This window comes from Chiloscyllium plagiosum, unplaced genomic scaffold, assembly GCF_037043375.1.
Source record: "Chiloscyllium plagiosum isolate Xiang-an unplaced genomic scaffold, Cpla_swu_hap1 HiC_scaffold_26, whole genome shotgun sequence".
NCBI lineage: Eukaryota > Metazoa > Chordata > Chondrichthyes > Orectolobiformes > Hemiscylliidae > Chiloscyllium > Chiloscyllium plagiosum.
Window position 1 is genome coordinate 11,355,949 of NW_028270164.1, and position 21,886 is coordinate 11,377,834.

Genomic DNA, 21,886 nt, shown 5'->3' on the forward strand with positions numbered 1-21,886 from the left:
TTACAGCTCCTTTTTTTAAGAAAAGAAAAATGGCCAGCTGCCATTGTGAGATTTGAGTTGGTGTTTCCAGAGCATTAGCTTAGCTTATGAGTTCAGTGGCATTATCATTACACCTTCATTCCTTGCTCATAACCATTTCAATGTCAGGTCCTGGATTAGATTGGTTCATTGCAAACAGCTAGTAGATGACTCCACTCGTCCATGGGGTGAAGTGCTTATTCAATAAGGAGACGTTGGAGAGGCTGAACCTGTACCTACTGCTATTTATTACTGAAACACATACAAAATTCTGAGAAGATTTGAAAGGATGGATATTGGAGGATGACTTTTCTTGTGGGGGAGATCAGAAATATGAGATACAGTTTAAGATGGAAATGTTTTTTCTTGTCTGAGGGCTGTTCATCTGTGAAATTATCTTCCTCAAAGTAATTATCTTCCTCAATGAACTCGAATGCTGAATATAGGATCAAAGACAGGATTCTTGGCAGTGTGGAGGAACAGAGGGATCTTGGTGTGCAAGTACATAGATCCCTCAAAGTTGCCACCCAAGTGGTTAGGGTTGTTTAGAAAAAAATATGATGTTTTGGCTTTAACTAACAGGGGGATCGAGTTTCAGAGCCTACAAGTCCCTGGTGAGACCACACTTGGAATATTGTGTCCAGTTCTGGTCGCCCTACTATAGGAAAGACACAGAGGCTTTGGAGAGGGTGCAAAGAAGGTTTACCAGGATGCTGCCTGGACTGGAGAGCTTATCTTATGAAGAAAGGTTGACTAAGCTTGGACTTTTCTCTCTGGAGAGAAGGAGGAAGAGAGGTGACCTGATCGAGGTAAACAAAATAATGAGAGGAATGGATAGAATCAATAGCCAGAGACTTTTCCCCAGGGCAGGATTGACTGGTACGAGGGATCATAGTTTTAAGATATTAGGACAAAGGTATAGATGGGACGTCAGAGGAAGGTTCTTTACGCAGAGAGTTGTGAATGCATGGAATGCGTTGCCAACGGTGGTGTTGGAAGCAGAGTCATTAGGGACATTTAAGAGACTGCTGGACGTACACATGGATAGCAGTGTGTTGAGGGGTGCATAGGTTGTTATTTGTTTTACATTAGGATTACCTCTTGGCACAGCATCATAGGCCAAAGGGCCTGTTCTGTGCTGTGCTGTTCTATGTAATGAAGTCATGTCATTGAATTTATGCAAGACAGAGTTAACTGCATCTTTGATTGATAAAAGAGTCAAGGATTATGAGTGCAATTATGAAAGTGGGGTTGAGACCACAACAAAATTGCCAGTAATCTTATTAAATGATGGCGCACTTTCGAAAGGTTGAACGATCTGACCGTCCTCCTAAGTTTTATATGGTCTGATGTTTCAGTGATGTACAACGTTGTATTTATACCCAAGCTCTTGTTAGTGGAATATCGTAACAATGACTATAACCATAGCTGACTGAAGTACTCGAGTATAGACCAAGTCAATTTCATGCCCCACCCACCTTCCTTTTCCACCGCCCTGCCTCCTTTAACTCACTGCCTCTGTTCCATGTCAACCAAATTCACACCCCATCCGCAGAGGCATTGGAAAATAACTTTACCATGCATAATTAATCAGATTTTTGCAATATGATTAGTTTCCAACACAATACATTCCGCACTTCAATTCTAAACATCTGGGTATAATTTCTAATTAATTAAAGGTACATTGCCCACATCATCCAACTTGACTCAAATTGTGGGCTGCTTCATTTATTGGAGTCTCCATAATCACAGGCTTCGTTAACCATGATACCATAGTTACAGGCTCCATAACCCATAGATGCATTGTCCACCATACCCAAAGTGCCATCTGTGGTATTTCTTGTCTGATCTACAGTTGTATGTTTAAATTCCTTTTTGCACAGAGCTGTATTAGTTGTTAAGTATACACGTCCTAAATAAACCAGGCTTATCATGCAAATATTTAGTCTGTTTTTATTTTCTTAAAGAAAGCAATCCTAAATGACATTAATTCCTCAATGACATTCTCTCTCAATTAGTTATTTGGTGTATTGCAACCTAATTTGCACAAGTATTGGTTTGATGAATTGCAATAAAGTTAGTGGATGCAGTGTGTTGAGCATAGTGCAGCCTGTCACTGTACTACCCCTGGGTGTGCCTTAGTTGCCTATTCTTCCCAACTCCCCTGCCCTGCCCTCCCATCCCCATTCTCATACTCATCCTTTAAGACGTTCCTTCAACTCAACTTTTAGACCAAGCTTTTGACCACCAGTGTCTTTAAATTTTAGATTTTGTTTGCTAATGTTGCTGTAAAGTGCTTTAGGACATTTTGCTACTTTAAACGAGACTTATACATGCAGATTGTTGTTATTGGTAAGTCTGGTATGATTTACAGTGAATAGATGCATTGTGCTATGGGTAAATTAGTGCAAAACAGGAACTGAGGGGTTTTTGATGGGGTAAATAAAGGGAATCAATTTCGTTAGCAAGAGAGTCAATAACAGAGGGCACAGATTTAAGATTGTCGACAGAAGAATACGATTTTGTTCAGCAAGTTGCGATGTTCTGGAGCACACTGTTTGAAAGGTAGTAGAGGCAAGATTCTGCAGCAACTTTCTAAAGGATTCCAATACAAACCTGAAAAAAGGTAAAAATGCCTCTGCCCTGCTAAAAGGGACAATACCAACTGGATATGGATGAAAGGGTGTAGGGCTAACTGAGTAGTTCCTAGAGCCAGCATGAACACAGTGAGCCACATGGCTCTTCCTTGTGTTGCATCAGTTTGGTGATTTCTCTGAGGAACTGTAAAGGCTGAAGTAGGCAGCTATTAGGCAGAGAAAAGCTAGTTAGTCAATCTAGCTATTGATCATTCAACACTTTCTGACACTCAACCTTTCTACGGCAATATAAGATCTAGGGACACAAAACAAAATTGCTCGCAGCTCCCCTTGTCTCAGAAGGTCAAAACCTGTCTGTGAGATCACATGGACAAAGGAATGTCCATAAAGACACTTGCCTTCTTTACAGCAATAAACAACTGTAGCATTGAGGTAACATTTCTGGTCCCACAGCCTGCATTAATCTCTGAAGGCATGAGTTCAAATACTACCACCGCAGATGGGGACATATAAGTTTAATTAATTAATCTGGAATAAATTTCTAGTCTCTATAATAATTGAGTGACATTACCAGATTTCTGTAAAAAAAAACAAACATCTGGTTCACTAATGTCTTGGAAGGGGCGAAATTAGCCATCCTCACCTACGTGTGGCTCCAGACCCACAATAATATTGAACTCGATTGCTGTCTGAAATAGCAAGGCAATCTACTCCGTTGTATAAACAGCAATAGGAGTCATTATGCATGTAACTACACCTCCCATGGACTGCAATGGTTCAACAAGATAGCTCACCACCACCTTCTTGAGGACAATTTGGGATAGGCAATAAATGCTATCCATATGTGAAGTGTTCACATCCTAAGATCAAAGTTAGAAGAAATTCTCTGCCCTAGTCAAAAGCTGGTCACTTCCCTCTTGCAGACATGGCATGACCCAGCCTGAAGAACCATACAAAAAATTGTTTTCAAATTTGCTTCATCTGAATGAGAACAGACCCACTCAGTCATTCTATGGATGAATGAATCTATTAAAAATGACATGAAAGGACTTCTGTACAGAGTCTAATGTATGCCTTCCAGAAAAGCAGGAATTGTCAGGTTTAGACAGTTGAGGTCAAGCTTTAACTCTTTGCTGATCACTGAAATTTGGTCTTTTTTATCTTTCTTCTTATTTTCACTTCCTGACTGTTCAGAAAAATCGTTATTAATATTTTAGATATTAGATTCCCTATAGCACGGAAACAGGCTCTTAGGCCCAACCAATCCACACCGACCCTCTGAAGAGTAACCCACCCAGACCCATTTCCCTCTGACTAATGCACCTAACACAATGGGGTAATTTAGGATGGCCAATTCACCTGGTCTGCACATCTTTGGACTGTAGGAGGAAACCGGAGCACCCGGAGGAAACCCAAGCAGACACTGGGAGAATGTCTGTGTGGAGTTTGCATAGTCACCTGGGACCCTGGTGCTGTGAGGCAGCAGTGCTAACCACTGAGCCACTGTGCCACCCTTATGTTTAATACATATTCCCTTTCCTGAAAATTGTTATCCCTTCTTCTCCCCTTCCTTCATATTGGTGTCCAATTCCTCTCTGTAGTACAGATGTTTTCAGTTCCTCCCCTTGCCTTGTTTGTTTGTGATCTATTCATATCATCCAAACTTTGGATGGACATAGAAAATTTTATAAATGCACATGTCAGTAAATATCTGAAATTGTTCTGAAGATTCCATTCTTGATTTCAGTGCTTCATTAGACATCCCTTCATGCCTTATCCCAACTAAGTTGGATTCTGAATTTTTTCAAATTCTCATTCAAAGGAATAAAGATTCCTTATCTTTATAGTTACTGACTACACCCATACTTGGTGAGGAACCTTGGGAACACTGATTGTCCATGAATTTATTTTGCACAGATTTTGGAATCACCCCAACACCCACAAACAGAGCTGCATTAAGACATTATTTCAATGAGCTACATCACACTGCAGCACCCAAGAACTACAAAAAGCAGAAGAAAAATACCTATACAACGTTTTCAAGAAAAACGGGTACCCAATAAGCACAATCTGCCGATTTCTCAGAAACAAGCCCAAACAAGCAGACACAACACAACCAAAAACTGTAGCCACATTACCTTACATCAAAGACATATCAGAAATGACTTCCAGACAACTCAGACCACTTTGCATCATGGTAGCCCACAAACCTACCAACACACTTAAACAGTGACTAATGAACCTAAAGGATCCATTATACCACCAGCAAAACTAACATCATTTACAAGATACCATGCAAGAACTGTTTTAAAAATAAAATCTACATCGGACAAACTAGCAGGAAATTTTCCACCAGGATACATAAACACCAACTGGTCACCAAAAGATATGAGCCACTCTCTCTAGTTTCCATATGTACAAAGAAGGACACCACTTTGATTGGGACATCACACACATCTAGGACAGGCGAAACAGAGACATGCATGAGAATTCTTAGAGTCATGGCATTCTAACCAGAACTCCATCAACAAACACACCGACTTGGATCCTATCTATCTTCCCTTTTCAAAAAAAAACTGGTAATGACATCACCCACCTTAAGAAACTAAGACCAATAAATAGAGAGGCAGGACATACCACCAGCTCTTCACCAGACACTCTCACTGATGATATTACCTAGTCATGGTGACGAAATGTCTGAAAACAAACCTTCCAGCTCAGTGAGCTAACTTACAGACAGAATTTAAAGGCTGACCTGGGATAGTTGGGCCAGATGACCTATTTTCATGTTGTAACCTCCATACATTTCTGTTAATAGCATGGTTAGCTAATTCATGTCCTTCTCCATTCTGTTTTTGTGTGGGAATTACATTACTGAGTAATCATAGGAGAGTCATTGGCATCTCTACTTATTAAACATTCTGCATGAACGAGGGGCTGATGACAGCACACACTAGGTTACTGATGTAAATTATTTTTGGCGTTCTCCAATTTTCCTAAGAATCATGAAACCTGGGGTGAATGGCAGGCCATGACTTTAGTGTGTGAATTGGTGGAATAGGTTTCTGCAGTTGTTAACCATCAGGTAGCTGTACAAATCTTAGTTGGCAACAGTCTGCAATTATGCACTAAATCCTTCATCATTTTGTAGAGATCAAATGGCTAAGGGAAGTCACTAAAACAGGAGATGGGATCAGATGTCTGTGCACTCGCCCTGTGGGCTGTAATTAGATCAGCCTATAATATGCCAGGGAAAGAGTGTAATCCAATAACTGCTGACAAACAGGGCCAAGGGCTCACAATGAAGAAGCAGACATGTGAGCCTTTGAGTTGTCCAGCTCACTGCTCACCAGCTGGGTTCCTCTCCATGGTCCCCACCTGGTTCTCTTCATACATTAAACGCCAAATTGTAAAGTGAACCTGTGAAGGATTGAAAAACTTGCATTTTGATAGCATCTTCGATAACAACATCCTATGGCACTTTACAGCTGTACGTTTGAAGGGTATTCCCTGTTGTAATACAGGAAAATGGGGAAAAGCATGGGTCACTTAGCAATGTTAGAGTCACATCAAATGTTCATAGGTGCCAATTGGTATAATTTTCTCACAATTCCCCAAGCAGGTACTACATACCTTATGGTGACTTTGCATAAAATAGCAGTATTTACTGGAGCTCCATTCTAGCCAACGCATGTGCTTGGTATGAAGAAAGTAGAAGGGGTGGGGATTGCTGGAAATAATCTTTTTTGCAGTGCTTTCAAACAATTTTACTGTAGGTATCTTTGGAAATGATATTAGGAAGACCAGGATTTCAAAATACACAACTGTAACAAAGCAGAGGACTGTACCTGACGTAAATGCAGGGTAAATGAAGATATATTTTCTTGATACTGAAGAGTTGTTGACTTATTTGTGGAATAGGCTGCCACCTAGTGTGGGCGATTTTGGGTCTGTGCTGCAGCATTGCAGGGACCTGACAGAGAAGCTTCCTTTCAACAAAGAGAAGAATGTGAGATTTTAAAAAGGAAAAAAGCAGAGTTGACCGCAACGATGATAGTGGTTAGCGCAAGAGACGTTGTGTCATAACCATCTACATGTGGCATTTTAGTTTATATCTGTGCCATTAGTTTATGATGCATGTGCACCTAATTGGTTGATTAAAATCCTGTATATTTTTTGCTTTCTCTATCATCCCTGACTTCTCCTGTTTATGCAGCTTCACTCCAGCTGCAACCCCATCACCTCCCTTCCCTTCCCCCCCACCCCCCCTTACCTCCTCGGAACCACTCAGGCCAACATCAATACAGCCATTTAACTGGACTCGGGGAGAGATAGCTTAATTGACAAGTGCCTGTGAATTTTGCTTTAACTCTAGTGGCCACATTTCTCTTTCCTTTCATCCTGAAGGACAGAAAAGCCCTTCCGTCTCCTGAGAGCATCACAAACAACTTGATTTATTTCATCTTTTTGAAGTTGAAAATAAAAATAATTTTTGTTTAAATGTGTCCTTGGGATGTGCGTGATTTTAGCTAAGCTGCATTTTGTTAACCATTTCAAGTTGTCCTGACCACATCTGAGGGCATTAAGATGCGAATAATTACAATTGGAGCTATGGGTATATCAGAGAGCTGGACTGTCAAGTACTCTTCCTTTGAGGTGTAGATTTTAATGGCAATATAGCAATTTCGTATTTTCTTTCTGCCCTCTAGAATTTATTTCATTCAAATTTGCTATTATGAGATTTGAACTCTCAACCTCTGGGTACTTAGTATCTGTAAACACAATACTACCTTAAAATTTAACAAAAAAAAATTCTCTCCTTAGATTTCACAGGTGGCTATTCCCCACTTCAGTCCCTCAATTCTCTCTTCTAGTCGGGTTGAGCGTGTGGGCACTGGGCACGGTGTGTTTCTTGTTGTGGTGCTTCTGATGTTTTAGCTGCTGCAAAGTGCTGTAAGCTATATAAGTTCATGTTTCATGTAATGCTAATCCTGTATTAACTGAAACATCCTCCTAAAGGTTAGTGGAAAAGCTTCAGGGAAAGTCAGCAAAATATTAATGATTCGTATTATTCTGTGATTGCTAAATTCAAAGAAATGAATGTGAATTATCAAAGCGAGAATGATAGAGAAATTCAATCACGGAAAAGCCATGAGGTAAAAGAATATTGTCTTCTGTAATTTATTGGTTTTCCATCATTGAAGCTATTCCTCTGTGCTCCTCTCTTTATTCAAAAGTACAGTGAATGCTCGGTCATTAAGTAAATTTAAGGAGTGGGGAGGCAGATTTTTCATGGTTGAAGGGTTATAGAGAGCAGGCAGGTAAGTGGAGTTGAGGCCATGATCATATTTAATGGTGGAGTGGGCCTCAAAGGGCCAAATTGCTCTTTGTTCTTGTTATATCACTTATAACATTTACAGCCATATGTCTCTATGTGCTCCTTATTCAGATCTGCTCTACATCTTTGATTTTTGGTGTTTCCAGTGTTCCTTCCTGTGCTTTCATCTGCTAAGGCCCTAAGCTCTGGAACTCCACCCATAAACCTCGCTGCCTTTCTACCTCTTCTGTTTTTAAGATTCTCCTTAAACCCACTTCGTTGACCAGGTTTTTGGTCACCTGCCTTAATGTGTCCTTTCGCTGCTTGTTGTTTCTGTTTTTTTGATACTATTATGAAGCATTTTGCACTCCCAAAATACATTACAGAAGAACATGTTGTAGTTTAAGCAACAACTAAGGGGCCTTAATAAATCCGATTTAAAAATGCTCCTGCTGAACTATAAATAATGGGGAGGCCTTGGGGTTTGATCCTCAGAATTGGGTTATCTCAGCCAGAATGAAAGCAAAGACTTTAATACTGCTCCCAGCATCCACCCCCAGATCGGAGTGAAGATAAGGAGATTTTGATGAAATCAGTCAGGGTAGGTGCTTTTGATCGTTGTCTCTGACACCAGCTGAAAATTGTTTGGATTCCCCCAACCTGACTTCTGATTGCAGTCACCCTAAGTTCCCCTCCCCAGGCATAATTCTGCAAATGGCAATGATCAACTGCTGGTGGACAGCATACGGTGAAAGGTAATGCCATGAGGTAAAGGAAGGGCATGTCCAAGACTGGAGAAATTGTGCTTTTGTTTTCCATATTTCTTTGCAACAATGGGATTAATGTAGTGGTAATTGATCACTTTTATTAGGTTGGCAATGCTCAAATAGTTCCTGTAGTTCAGCACCTCTTGTCCAGCAATGATGAGAAGCTGCAATGATACCACAGTTATGATGATTATGAAAGGAAAGTATTTAGCACAGCTTGAAAGATGCAGTTGCAGTTGGAAGGGCTAGTGAAACCAGAGACATGGAACAGCTGGCTTGCAATAGACAACTGAAAATTACTTCTTTGTCAAAACTACCATGGTCCAAATTTGTGAAGATTTGTAGAGACAACTTAAGTCTTTTCCATTAAAAATATATTTTATCATACCAAGGGTAATGTACCATAAACCTTAACATGGTGCAACATTCTGAGTTAAAGACCTGTTTCTTCAACTCTCTTGAACAAGAGGTTTGGAGGATTTGAGCAATAGGGAGAGATTGAATAGGCTGGGGCTGTTTTCCCTGGAGCATCGGGGGCTCAGGGGTGACCTTATAGAGGTTTATAAAATCATGAAGGGCAAGGATAGGATAAACAGACAAGGTCTTTTCCTAGGGTGGGGGGTGTCCAGAACTAGGAGGAATAGTTTTAGGGTGAGGGGGGGAAAGATATAAAAGGGACCTAAGCGTCAACATTTTCATGTAGAGGGCGGTGCGTGTATGGAATGAGCTGCCAGAGATAGTGGTGGAGGCTGGAGCATTTAAAAGGCATCTGGCTGGGTATATGAATAGGAAGGATTCAAAGGGATATGGGCCAGGTGCTGGCAAATGGCAATAGATTAGGTTAGAATATCTGGGCGGCAAGGACATGTTGGACCGAAGGGTCTGTTTCTGTGCTGTATACCTTGACTCTATGTCCTTTGCAGATTGCTTTGGTCATAGTACTGCTTTACTACGCAGACTTGAGGCTGGAAGAGTTACTACAGTTGTATGGTACAAGTAGGCCCCTAGCATATTGTACCTCTGGGTGAGTTGTTAACATTGATAGAGAGGTGGGTTGCAAGAGTAAATTCATTTAACTTTATAACTAAGGAAAGACGAGTTCATTGCCTTTTATATAAAATGGAACTTGTTCAATTCAAATGGACTTCATGCTGACTTTAAGGAAACCATTTGCTATAATTAGATTTGGGTCCATTAATATTCCCAATGCTGGTGTAAGCCCTTGCTTTGACTGCTGATAATCTGTCCTTTGGTGTAACCTTCCACATGGATTCAGATTAGTGCCCTACAGTTTCCTGTTTTTGAACTTTCCAGCAACAAGTCTGACCTTCATTAAGGATATACAGCTAAAAGGTCTCAGGTGTTGCTTCCATTCTCTGGTTACTCTAAGGACATCTGCAGCCAGATGGTTATGTGCAGTGATATTGTTATGTCTTAGGTGTCTGGTGCTGACAGATTACCACCCTCCATTTCTCTTGGCCCCACCCTCCTCCACCCACTGCAGGCTGACAGAAGTAGACAAAAAGTTGTTGTGGGAGAAGCGATATTACTGTCACACAGAATGCAGCTGCCTGCCTCTGGTGCTTGCCAGCGCCCCCAGCTGGGAGTGGGCCTGCCTGCCTGATATCTACACCCTCCTCAAGCAATGGAATTGTCTCAGCCATCTGGATGCTTTGGGTCTTCTCCATGCTACGTAAGTGTTACAACAGTATAAATTTGAACAGATGACAGCTTGTGCCCCACAGCTTCATGGCCAGTTAACTGTATTTAAAAAGTAATCTGACGGTGACCATTTGGATCCTCTACCTCTGTTATTCCAAAACTGGGGAGGTGAAGGGGAGGAAAAAGACTTTCATTTGTAAAGCAAAGTCAGAATCGTCAGACATCCCAGACTACTTCATATCCAAGTCAAAATGTATGGTGCTGGATAAGCACAGCCGATCAGGCATCATCCACGGAGCAGGAGAGTCAAAGTTTCGAGCATAAGCTCTTCATCAGGATTCCTGATGCTTATGCTCGAAATGTCAACTCTCCTGCTCTGCGGATGCTCCCTGACTAGCTGTGCTTTTCCAGAATGACATTTTTTGACTCTGATCTCCAGCATCTGCAGTCCTCACTTTCTCCTACTTCAAATCCAGTGAAGCATTTCTGATGAGTCATTCTTTTTGTGATGTAACACTTGTGGCTAGTGGTTGTGCACAGCAAGCTCCCACATGCAGCAATGTGATAACAACTAGATAATCTGTTCATGTGATTGAGGCATGAATTATGGCCACAGCACTTGAAATAACACCACTACAGTTCTAAATGTTGGTGCATCCACCTGTGAGGGGATTTAGGGCCTCTGTTTAATGTCACATCTGAAAGACTGCCTCTTTGACAGTGCAGCATTTAGTTTCATTATTGATGTTTGTGCTCAAATGCAGGAATGGATCTTGAACTCAGTATCTTGTAATTCAAAGGCAAGTATACTGATATTTAAGCCACACGTAATACATTAAACTGACCCATTTAATGGTTTATTTAAACAACCACTTACTTATGTGTACATGCTTGTGTACTTTACATTTAACAATCACCATAGGTGTTCTGAATAACAGAGTACATTGATAAACTCCACAACAACAAATGCTAATGAAATAACTAACCAGCAATAAATGCTCCTCATGGACTTAGCAATTTTTTATCTTTTGAAGAAGAATACCTACTATCATGTTGTCTAATAAGTGGGGGATGCATAATTTCAGCCCCTTCTATCTGTGGAATCTCCTTTGGTATTCAAATCCTTTGAGTACATTCCATTTCTCCAATTCTGAAACAAAAACAGAAATTGCTGGAAAGCCTCAGTAGGTCTAGCGCATCTGTGGAGAGAAATCAGAGTTGATATTTGGGTTCAGTGACCCTTCCTCAGAACCCCTGTCCAGTGACCCTTCCTCAGAACCCCTGTCCAGTTGTGGCCTTGTTTGTGTCCTATTTCCTTCAAAGTATTATTGGTGTCTACAGAGGTTCCTGAGTTCTGGAATTCCTTCCCTGAATCTCCCCACCTCTTCATGATTCTTAAAACCTATGTCCTTGAGCAAACCTTTAAGTCACCTGTTCTGAATTGAGTTGAATTTAATTTATTGAAACTTGTACTGAGGCACAGTGAAAAACTTTGTCTTGCGAGCAATACAAGCAGATCAGAGTTAAGTAGCATATATAAGTGAATAATAGATAAACAGCGATAAAAACAAAAAAAAATGGTCGAGGTGAATGTTAAGAGTTTGTGAGTCCATTTAGTATTCTAACAGCAGGAGGGTAGAAACTGTTGCAAAACCGGCTGGTGCGTGTGTTCAGGCTTCTGTATCTTGTTCCCAACGATAGAGGTTGTAGAAAAACATTGCCAGGGTGGGCTCGATCTTTGAGAATGCTGGAGGCCTTTCCTTGACAGCGGGCCTGGTAGATGGATTCTCTAGATGGGAGGTTGGCCTTTGTGATTGTCCGGGCTGAGTTCACCACTCTCTGTAACCGTCTCCGATCTTGAATGGTACAGTTCCCATACCAGGTAGTGATGCATCCAGACAGAATGTTCTCGATGGCGCACCTATAGAAGTTGGCAAGAGTATTCACCGTTATGCCAAATTTCCTCAGCTGCCTGAGGAAGAAGAGACGTTATTGGGCCTTTGTAACCAGTGCGTCCACGTGAGGAGTCCAAGAAAGCTTGTTGTGGATGACCAGGAGCTTGACACTCTCCACTCGTTCCACCTCTGTGCTATTAATGTGTAGGGGGACATGAGTAATGTCTCACCGAAAGTCAATAATGAGTCCTTGGTTTTGCCGGCATTGAGAGCTAGGTTGTTTTCAGAGCACCATTTTTCCAGGTCTTCCACCTCCTATCTGTAGTTTGTTTCATCGCCATCTGAGATTCAACTGACTATGGTGGTGTCATCAGTAAACTTGTAAATGGCATTAGCTTGGTATTTGGTGATGCAGTCATGGATATATAGTGAGTACAGTAGAGGGTTGAGAAAACACCCCTGAGGGGCTCCAGCGTTGAGTGTTAGTGAGGATAAAATATTGTCCACAATCTTCACTGATTGTGGCCTATGGGTCAAGAAACTGAGGATCCAGTTGCAGAGAGTGGGACTTAGTGCGAAGTCACTAAGCTTAGTAATCAGTCTCGAGGGGATAATAGTGTTGAAGGCTGAACTGTAGTCAATGAGTAGGATTCTTACGTAGCTGTTCTTGGTGTCAAGATGTGAAGGGCAAGTGATAAGGCATCTGATGTGGATCTGTTGGTCCAATAGGCAAATTGGGCTGAGTCGAGAGTAGTGGGTATGCTGGAGTTGATTAATTCTATGACCAGCCTTTCAAAGCACTTCATGACCACTGAAGTTAGGGCCACTGGGCAGTAGTCATTGAGACATGCTGCATGAGTCACCTTAGGCAAGGGGATGATGTTGACCCTCTTAAAACAGGCAGGGACAGTGGCCTACGGCAGGGAGAGGTTGAAGATGTCCGAGAAAACCTCAGCTAGTTGATCTGCGCATGCTCTGCGTGCATGGCCTGGTACTCCATCTATTCCCATCGCTTTCCTTGGATTCATCTAACCTCTGATGCAGTGACTGTTGGGATAGGTTCGTAAGGACTTCTCTGAATAGGTGTTACCTCTCCGCTAAAGTTCTGCTCAAAATGAGTATAGAAGGATTTGGGAGGGATGTATCATCATCTGCTATCTTACCTCTTTTTAGAACCTGTGATGTCATTCAGTCCTTGCCATAGTCGCCAGGTGTCTATCTGGGTTTCTAACATTTGCTGTGGTTCAGTGTCAATTTTTGTCTGACAGAGGTGTGCAACTACATAAAGTGTCAGATTTGACACTCCATTTGTGCTGTTAGCTGGTTGTCAAAATGAGAGGCAGTAACAAGGATGAGAAAAATGAACCTGTGTCCAGTCACTTCCGGTGAAAATGAACTTTTGTATGATTTTTGGATAATGACCACATCAAGCAAGACTGAGAACTGTACAATTGTCAAAGGTTTGCCAACTCCCACACAGAGTAAAGGACCTTGTTCAAGGAACAAGAAAATTCCTATGGAATTGTGTCCCAATGAAGGATAAAGTGAGGTCTGCAGATGCTGGAGATCAGAGCTGAAAATGTGTTGCTGGAGAAGCGCAGCAGGTCAGGCAGCATCCAGGGAACAGGAGAATCGACGTTTCTGGCATAAGCCCTTCTTCAGGAATGGATTCCTGAAGAAGGGCTTATGCCCGAAACGTCGATTCTCCTGTTCCCTGGATCCTGCCTGACCTGCTGCGCTTCTCCAGCAACACATTTTCAGTCCCAATGAAGGATGCCATGAAAAACGTACAGGAGATAATAGCCGAGCAGATAAACATAAGGATAAAGCAGCAATCCTTCTGCTCATTCAGCAGTAGTAATAAAGAGAGAGAGATTTTTAATATTAGCAGGTGGTGTTCAGGCACTGGCAGTCTTTGAAATAAGAGTTAGAAATAGGGTGAAGCCATTCAACTCCCTGAGCCTGTTCTGCTTTTTAAGAAGGTCATGGCTGATCTGTAACTTAAATTTACCTTGCTGTTTTGATTCCATTTTCCTTATTACCATTGGCAAAAGACAAATCTATGAATCTCTACTTACATACTTTCAATTAACCTTTCCACTTCTCCTGGTGTTGGGGGGTAGGCTTCCAGATTTACACAACTCTTTGTGTGAGAAAGTGTATTTCTTGCTATCACCCCCGGTTTGTCTTTGAAAACTTTAAATCATTTGAAACACTCTAGTGAGATCACCCTTTTAATCATGTATGTCAAAAGGATTCAAGCCACATTTATATAACAAGTACTGATGGCTAAGCCAATGTCATCTGTACATGATGATAATTTTTCCTACTCATAATACTAGCTCTTTGTTTTTATTCAGATTTCCTGATCAGGAGCTGCGCCGCACTGCAGTGCATTGGATGGAAACAATGTCCACATCAGAGCTGGTGGACTTCCTACCTCAATTAGTACAAGTGAGTATTGTATGACCTCACAGCCTCAAATTAACTTTTTGTCTATTTGATCAATGTTCTGTGGCATTGCAGGATTGAGGGGCTTGAACAGCAAATGATGAATTAAGACCAAGTGGCATCTTCAGGTGAAGCAGCACTGTTGGACCAGTGTTTGCAGAAAGTGCCATCTTCTGATCTTTCATTTTATTTCCATTATAAATTCCTGTATTCACCTTGGAAATGGGAATGCCTTTGTAAACTGGCACATTGTAGTTACACCCTCTTACCAAAGTGCACCATTTTAATATTAGTTAATCACTAATCAAATTCATTTTGTAATTCATCATCTTCATCACCTAATGTCACTGTTTACCTGAAAGATGCTATTGTTGAAGTTTCCAGCTGGATAATAGCTTACTGCAGTTGGGTTTGTACCTTTAGTTTAAACACTTCCTTGTCACACTGAGACACCAAAATCAGACCTGACTGCAAGAATTATAGCAAAGAAAATCAGTCATTCTCTGAAAAAAAGAACACAGATAAATTTCACATGGTAAGCAGACTTTGGCTTGTCTGCCTAACCACAACTGGCCACACAAGAGCCGAATGTTTCTTCAGTCTACATTTAAGACAATGAGGAAGTGTTCAGAAAAGTTTTACAAGAATGTTGCCAGGGTTGGAGGGTTTGAGCCATAGGGAGAGGCTGAATAGGCTGAGGCTATTTTCCCTGGAACGTCGGAGGCTGAAGGGTGACCTTATAGAGGTTTATAAAATCATGAGTGGCATGGGTAGTTTATTGTTGTGGTTCTGTTCGCTGAGCTGGGAATTTGTGTTGCAGACATTTCGTCCCCTGTCTAGGTGACATCCTCAGTGCTTGGGAGCCTCATGCGCTTCTGTGATGTTTCCTCCGGCATTTATAGTGGTTTGAATCTGCCGCTTCCGGTTGTCAGTTCCAGCTGTCCGTTGCAGTGGTCAGTATATTGGGTCCAGGTCGATGTGCTTATTGATTGAATCTGTGGATGAGTGCCATGCCTCTAGGAATTCCCTGGCTGTTCTCTGTTTGGCTTGTCCTATAATAGTAGTGTTGAGACAAAGTATCGTACCTCTGATAACAAGGAAAAGACAAACACATAACCTCAACAACAAGGAGAGGGAAGCACTAAAATCACTAAGAAATGATAAGAACATAATTATACTACCAGCAGACAAAGGCAGAATGACGGTCATCCACAGATTCAATCAATCAGCACATCGACCTGGACCCAATATACCGACCACTGCAACGGACAGCTGGAACTCACAACCGGAAGCAGCAGATTCAAACCACTATAAATGCCGGAGGAAACATCACAGAAGCGCTTCACAGGAGGCTCCCAAGCACTGAGGATGTCACCTAGACAGGGGACGAAACGTTTGCAACAAAAACTTCCAGCTCGGCAAACAGAACCACAACAACAAGCACCCGAGCTACAAATCTTCTCTCAAACTTTGAATGGGTAGCTTAAATAGATGAGGTCTTTTCCCCAGTATGGGGGAGTCCAGAACTAGAAGGCACAGCTTAAAAGTGAGAGGGGAAAGATTAAAAAGGGACCTAAGGGGCAACCTTTTCAAGTAGAAGGTGGTGCATGTATAGAATGAGCTGCCAGAGGAAGTGATGGTAGCTGGTACAATTACAACATTTAAAAAGCATCTGGATGGGTATATGATTAGGAAGTATTTAGAGGGAAATGGGATAAATGCTGGCAAATGGGACTAGATTAATGTAGGATATCTGGTCAGCATGGAAGGATTAGACCGAAGGGTCTGTTTCCGTGCTGTACATCTCTGACTCTAGATAGGCCTTCATTACAATCAGGATGATCGAGCTTCAGAGAGACGGTGCCCTGGATTGAGTGATTTACATTGATGTGACCTATGCTTTTGTTTTTATCTTGCAGGCCCTGAAGTTTGAGTGTTACTTGGACAGTCCCCTGGTGAGGTTTCTGTTGCGGAGAGCAATCTGCGATGTGAAAATCGCCCATTATTTTTACTGGTACGTAAAGCAAACTGTTCTGTCAAGCTATGCCACTTTGGAGCATTAATGCTCCAATCGGGCCCCATAGTAATTTTAACCTGCAAAAGTGGTTGGATTTGATTTGTTTGGAGGTTAAAGACGAAACATTTGAGACAGGAATTAAACTGCCCACTTCTGGTTTTAATGGAACCAGTCAACCATTCCACTCGCAGGAGATAAATTTTGCATTGAAACCTTTTAAGGAGGCTATCTGCCTGCATTGTAATTATTCTGTTTTCAACTGTAGTCACCTGGGGTTGCCCTGACCATGGGAAACTCAACAGGTAAAAGTACTGATCCCATAAATAAGAGCCTTATTCACATTGTTCCACCTGCTCTCCAGTATAATCAGCAGGAAGGTCTTAATGAATAGATATCAGATGAAGATCGCAAAGTTAATTCTCATGGGCTGGCAATTGAAGAGTTGATCATCTGTTTTGAAGCATTGTAGGGGGCACTAATGTCTGTAAAGCTAAAAGATGCAAAGAAACTGATGATGCTGACTGCTGAAAACAGCTGGTGCATATTGCTAATCTTTTCCCGAACATCATTAGCGTAGCCAACATTTGTCCATCTATAAATGCCCTTGACCAGCTTTCTTGAATCATTGTGGAAGACCCAGTGTTATTAATAAGAGAGTTTGAGGAAGTTGATCCAATGGCAATGAAAAAATAGTCATAGAGCTCCAAGCCAGGGTCTTTTCATTTTTGGGAAGGGAACTTGAGGTGGTGATGTTCCCAGGCATCTGCTGCCCTTGACAGTCTAAGTGCTAGAGATCGCAGGTTTAGAAGGAGGTATCAAAGGAGCATTTGTGACTGGATGTACTACATCTTGCAGATGATAGACCGTGCTACCACTGTGCATTGATGATGGAGGGACTGAATGTTTAAGTTAGTAGATGGGATGCTGATTAGATGAGGCTGCTTCATTCTGAACATTTTGAGCTCCTTGGTTCAGGAAAATGCTTTGTAGATGCTGGGAAAGCTTTGGGGAGTTAATTGCTTCAGAATTCCTGGCAGCTGATCTGCTCTTGAAGCCGCAGTATTTAAGTGGATGGTTCAGTAATATCTGGTTGATGCTAATTGCCAGAATGTTATTGATGTAGGATTCATTGATACTAATGTTATTGTATATCACAGAGATGTTCAGATCTCTCTTGTTGAAGATTGTCATTGCCTAGCATTTGTATGGTGTGGCTGTTACTGACTACTTCTCAACACAAAGCTGCTTCAATATTTAAAGATGCAGCAGGTCTGGCGGCATCTGTGGAGAGAGATCAGAGTTAACCTTTAGGGTTGAGTGACAACTCGATCCAAAAACTTTACTCTGATTTCTCTCCACAGATCCGCTCAGACCTGGTGAGCTTTCCGGCAATTTCTGCTTTTGTCTCCGATTTACAGCATCTGCAGTTTAGATTAGATTACTTACAGTGTGGAAACAGGCCCTTTTGTCCAAACAAGTCCACACTGACTCTCCGAAGAGCAACCCACCCAGACCCATTTCCCTACATTTACCCCTTCACCTAACACTACGGGCAATTTAGCTTCGCCAATTCACCTAACCTGCATATCTTTGGATGGTGGGAGGAAACCGGAGCACCCAGAGGAAACCCACGCAGACAAGGGAAGAATGTGCAAGCTCTACGCAGACAGTTGCCTGAGGCGGGAATTGAACCTGGGTCTCTGGCGCTGTGAGGCAGCAGTGCTAGCCACTGTGCCACCGTGCCGCCCAGTTCTTTTGCTGCTTCATTCACTAATTACAAATATACCATTTTGAGGACGATACTGTCCCAGTCAGTAATTAAATTGTAAAAATATTAAATTGAATGCTTTTATTCCATGTTCTATTTTAAACTAAAACATTTAAAGGTGTATTTTCTTTGTATAGCATTTGTAATGTGATAGATGGAGAAAGGGATGATTTCGGAATTAATGCACCAGTCTCTGTTCAAATACAGTAAATCTTGAAAGCATTGCTCTGTGAACAAGCAACTGTGAATCGAATGCGGTATCTTGCCAAAGCCCAGCATAAATGCCCTGGATGGTTGATGTGAGGCAGCTGTGGCTTCAGAAACTGATCTTCCTTCCTTGATTATAGTGATAACTGATTTGCCATGTGAGCTACATTTCTTTCTTTATTTATTCATGGGATGAGGGCATCACTGGCTAGGCAGCATTTATTGACCATCCCTAACTGCTCAGAGGGCAGTTAAGAGTCAACCACAGTTCCATGGGTCTGAAGTTGCATGATGCCCAGACTAGGAAAGGATGCAGTTTCCTTCCTTAAAGCACGTTACTGACCCAAATGGGTTTTTCCTGACAGTGAATTTATGGTGAACGTTAGATTCTTAATTCCAGATACTTGTTGAATTCAAATTCCACCATCTGCAGTGGCAGGGTTTGAACATAGTACCCCAGAATGCTATCGGGGTCTCTGTATTAACAGTAAAGCAACAATACCATTGGGCCATCTCCTGCCCACGATATATGCTTCACGTGTCTTGGTCCCTGTAGGTGGGACCTTCTGCTTTTTGTTTATGGTTGCAAGTCTGAATTATTTCTTGGCTTTGACCTTTGTCTGCCTGTCAGTGGAGGCTACTCACAAGATCATTCTGGAGTAGATTTATTAAGAAACTGCACTGGGTCCACGAAATGGATGATGATTGGCCCCCATGAGATTGCATGCAAAATCGGAGATCCTACATCTTGGAAGATGGCCAGCCCCACTGAACGAGGAATAAAGGAAGGCTTCAGCCCTCTGAAGATGTGCTAATTTTAAGAAAATGAACAATGACCAAAGCTGTGGCATCACCGTTATGGAGGGAAAATGTTTCTACAGTATGGCCAACATCTTTGGCCCACTGGCAGTGCAGCTCATGTGCGGTTAATGTTGGAGGCTTTGCAGGTTCCCCTCAGAGCAGTACCGGCAAGCCTCTTCCAGGCCCCTCGTCTCAGTGGGTAATGCCATGCCTTATCAGCCTAAAAATAGGCACTCAGCTAAGCAGGTTGGCTCGAGGTGGAAACACATCAGGGCAGTTTTCTGAGGTATAAACCCCAGAAATTCCTTCCAGTCCTCCTTTAAATCCTGCACCAGAGGACAAGGATTGAAAAATTACAACTCTTACAGCTCTGCTCTGTGTGTCAGATTAGATTGAACACATGAATGTATTCTGAGCCAGTCTGGAGTTTGGCTGCGTTCAAAGTAGGATTCCTTTTATGTGCTAAATGTTAATATTGTAGATGTAGGTTTAATGAGAAAACCTATCCTTGAATTTCCAGTGATCACCATGTAACCACACTCTGAATGAACCAAATGGAATGTCACATTTTCTTTTGTCCCTGTTTGGCATTATGTTATTTGTTTGTTTGGGGTACAGCAGGAACGTTTTGCCCCCTTTGCTAAGTACTTCCTCTTTGGCTTCCTTGAGCAGCTGGCACTACCATCTGTGTGCCAGGTGTTAATGACCATGATTGCCCCACGGCAGTGAGCCGTCGTTTGCCAAGCTGTCAGCAAGAAGAAAATCAGCAGCTTGTAAATATTCAGAATGGTTCGGACTCTCGTAAATCAGCAGGAAGCTTGGACAATGAGATGGAAACATTAAGACCAAACCCAGGCCACGTCAGCTTTGCTGGAGTATTGTGTCCAGTTCCCTCCTTGCAGGAAATGTCTTAATGTATCACAGTAAGGCAAAAGGTGGTTGCTATTTTATGTGCAAGCCGCTACCTGTTCTTGCTATGTATTTTCCAGCTTTTGTTCAAGACACTGCATATCAAGTGGAACTGAGTATTAATTATGTACTTTAGAGAACATCAACACAACACGTGCCTGACAATAAGAATCAGGTACTATGCAGATGATTGAAGCATTTCTGAAACACTGAAATGAAGTACACTGGAATGCCAAGAGCTTTCTGAGAAGAATGAAACCACTTTTGGGCCGCAATCTGAATCATAATTTGGAAATTTAAGACGTGGTTAAGTGTTAAATGTTATAAGTATATTCCAGGATCAGGCTTTTTAAAGATGATATGTCTGAAGGATATGTGTAGATTGCACATGACCACCAAACCTTGAAAATCTAGCAGATGAAAACTTAGCAAACTCTATTCTAACTGTGTTCATATTACTTGGGCGGCACGGTGGCTCAGTGGTTAGCACTGCTGCCTCACACTGTCAGGGTCCCAGGCTCGAATCCAGCCTTGGGTGACTGTCTGTGTGGAGTTTGCATATTCTCCCCGTGTCTGCATGTGTTTCCTCCGTGTGCTCCGGTTTCCTCCCACAGTCCAAAGATGTGCAGGTTAGGTGAATTGGCCATGGGAAATTGACCGTAGTGTTAGGTGCATTAGTCAGGGTTGAATGTAGGGGAATGGGTCTGGGTGGGTTGCTCTTCGGAGGGTAGGTGTGGACTTGTTGGGCCGAAGGGCTTGTTTCAACTCTGTAGGGAATCTAATCTAATCTAATCTACTTGGTGTTTTGTTCCATTGGAATTTTGTGGTCTTGGTGATTTTTTTTTTCCCATTTATGGGAAATTAGGAATTTGCTGGAAATGTTAATGTTTATTGGCTGACCCCAGCAACTGAGTGGCTTGCTAGGCCACTTCAGTTAAGAGTCAACGATATGGCTGGAGTCATATGTCAGCCAGGCATGTTTATTTCACTAAAGCATGTCTCTGAACCAGATGGATTGTCACAGCCATCGAGCCATTTCATGATTACAAAGACTAAAGATTTATTTAAATAACTTAAATTAAATTCCCCCAGCTGGCCAGATGGGATTTGAGTTCCTGTCTCTGGATCATTAATCCATCTTCTGAGCTATTTTACCAGTACTTTAATTAATGTTCTACTTTACTCCCTTAAAAACCACAAATTTATTTAGGCTAATAATCTTAATGCTGTTGCTTCGTTGAATGGATAAATACAAGATTTGTTAACAGCAACTGTTTAAAATATCAAGATTCAAACTTGAGCAGTGCTGTTGAGGCTTCCAACCTTTAGTTTATGTGGCCACTAAAGGCAAATACTTGAACATCATTCCCTTAAAGGCATGACCCCCTTATCTGATTCGCGTTGTGAGTCTTCATTTCAGAGCTTGTTAAAAGACTACAGGTTGACCTACTTGATTCACCAGGTTTCATCCTGACTC

At 41.9% G+C, this 21,886-nt stretch overlaps 1 protein-coding gene across 3 annotated transcripts in view; it reads left to right on the top strand.

The window, feature by feature from the left end:
- The window catches only part of pik3c2b (phosphatidylinositol-4-phosphate 3-kinase, catalytic subunit type 2 beta), a 190,271-nt gene that overhangs the window by 122,649 nt on the left and 45,736 nt on the right, over positions 1–21,886 (top strand). For all 3 annotated transcript variants that reach the window (XM_043716445.2, XM_043716446.2, XM_043716443.2), the window contains exons 16-18: positions 10,204–10,392; positions 14,617–14,710; positions 16,627–16,721. In XM_043716445.2, coding sequence (XP_043572380.1) covers positions 10,204–10,392; positions 14,617–14,710; positions 16,627–16,721 — 378 coding nt within the window. The remainder of the gene's footprint in view (positions 1–10,203; positions 10,393–14,616; positions 14,711–16,626; positions 16,722–21,886) is intronic.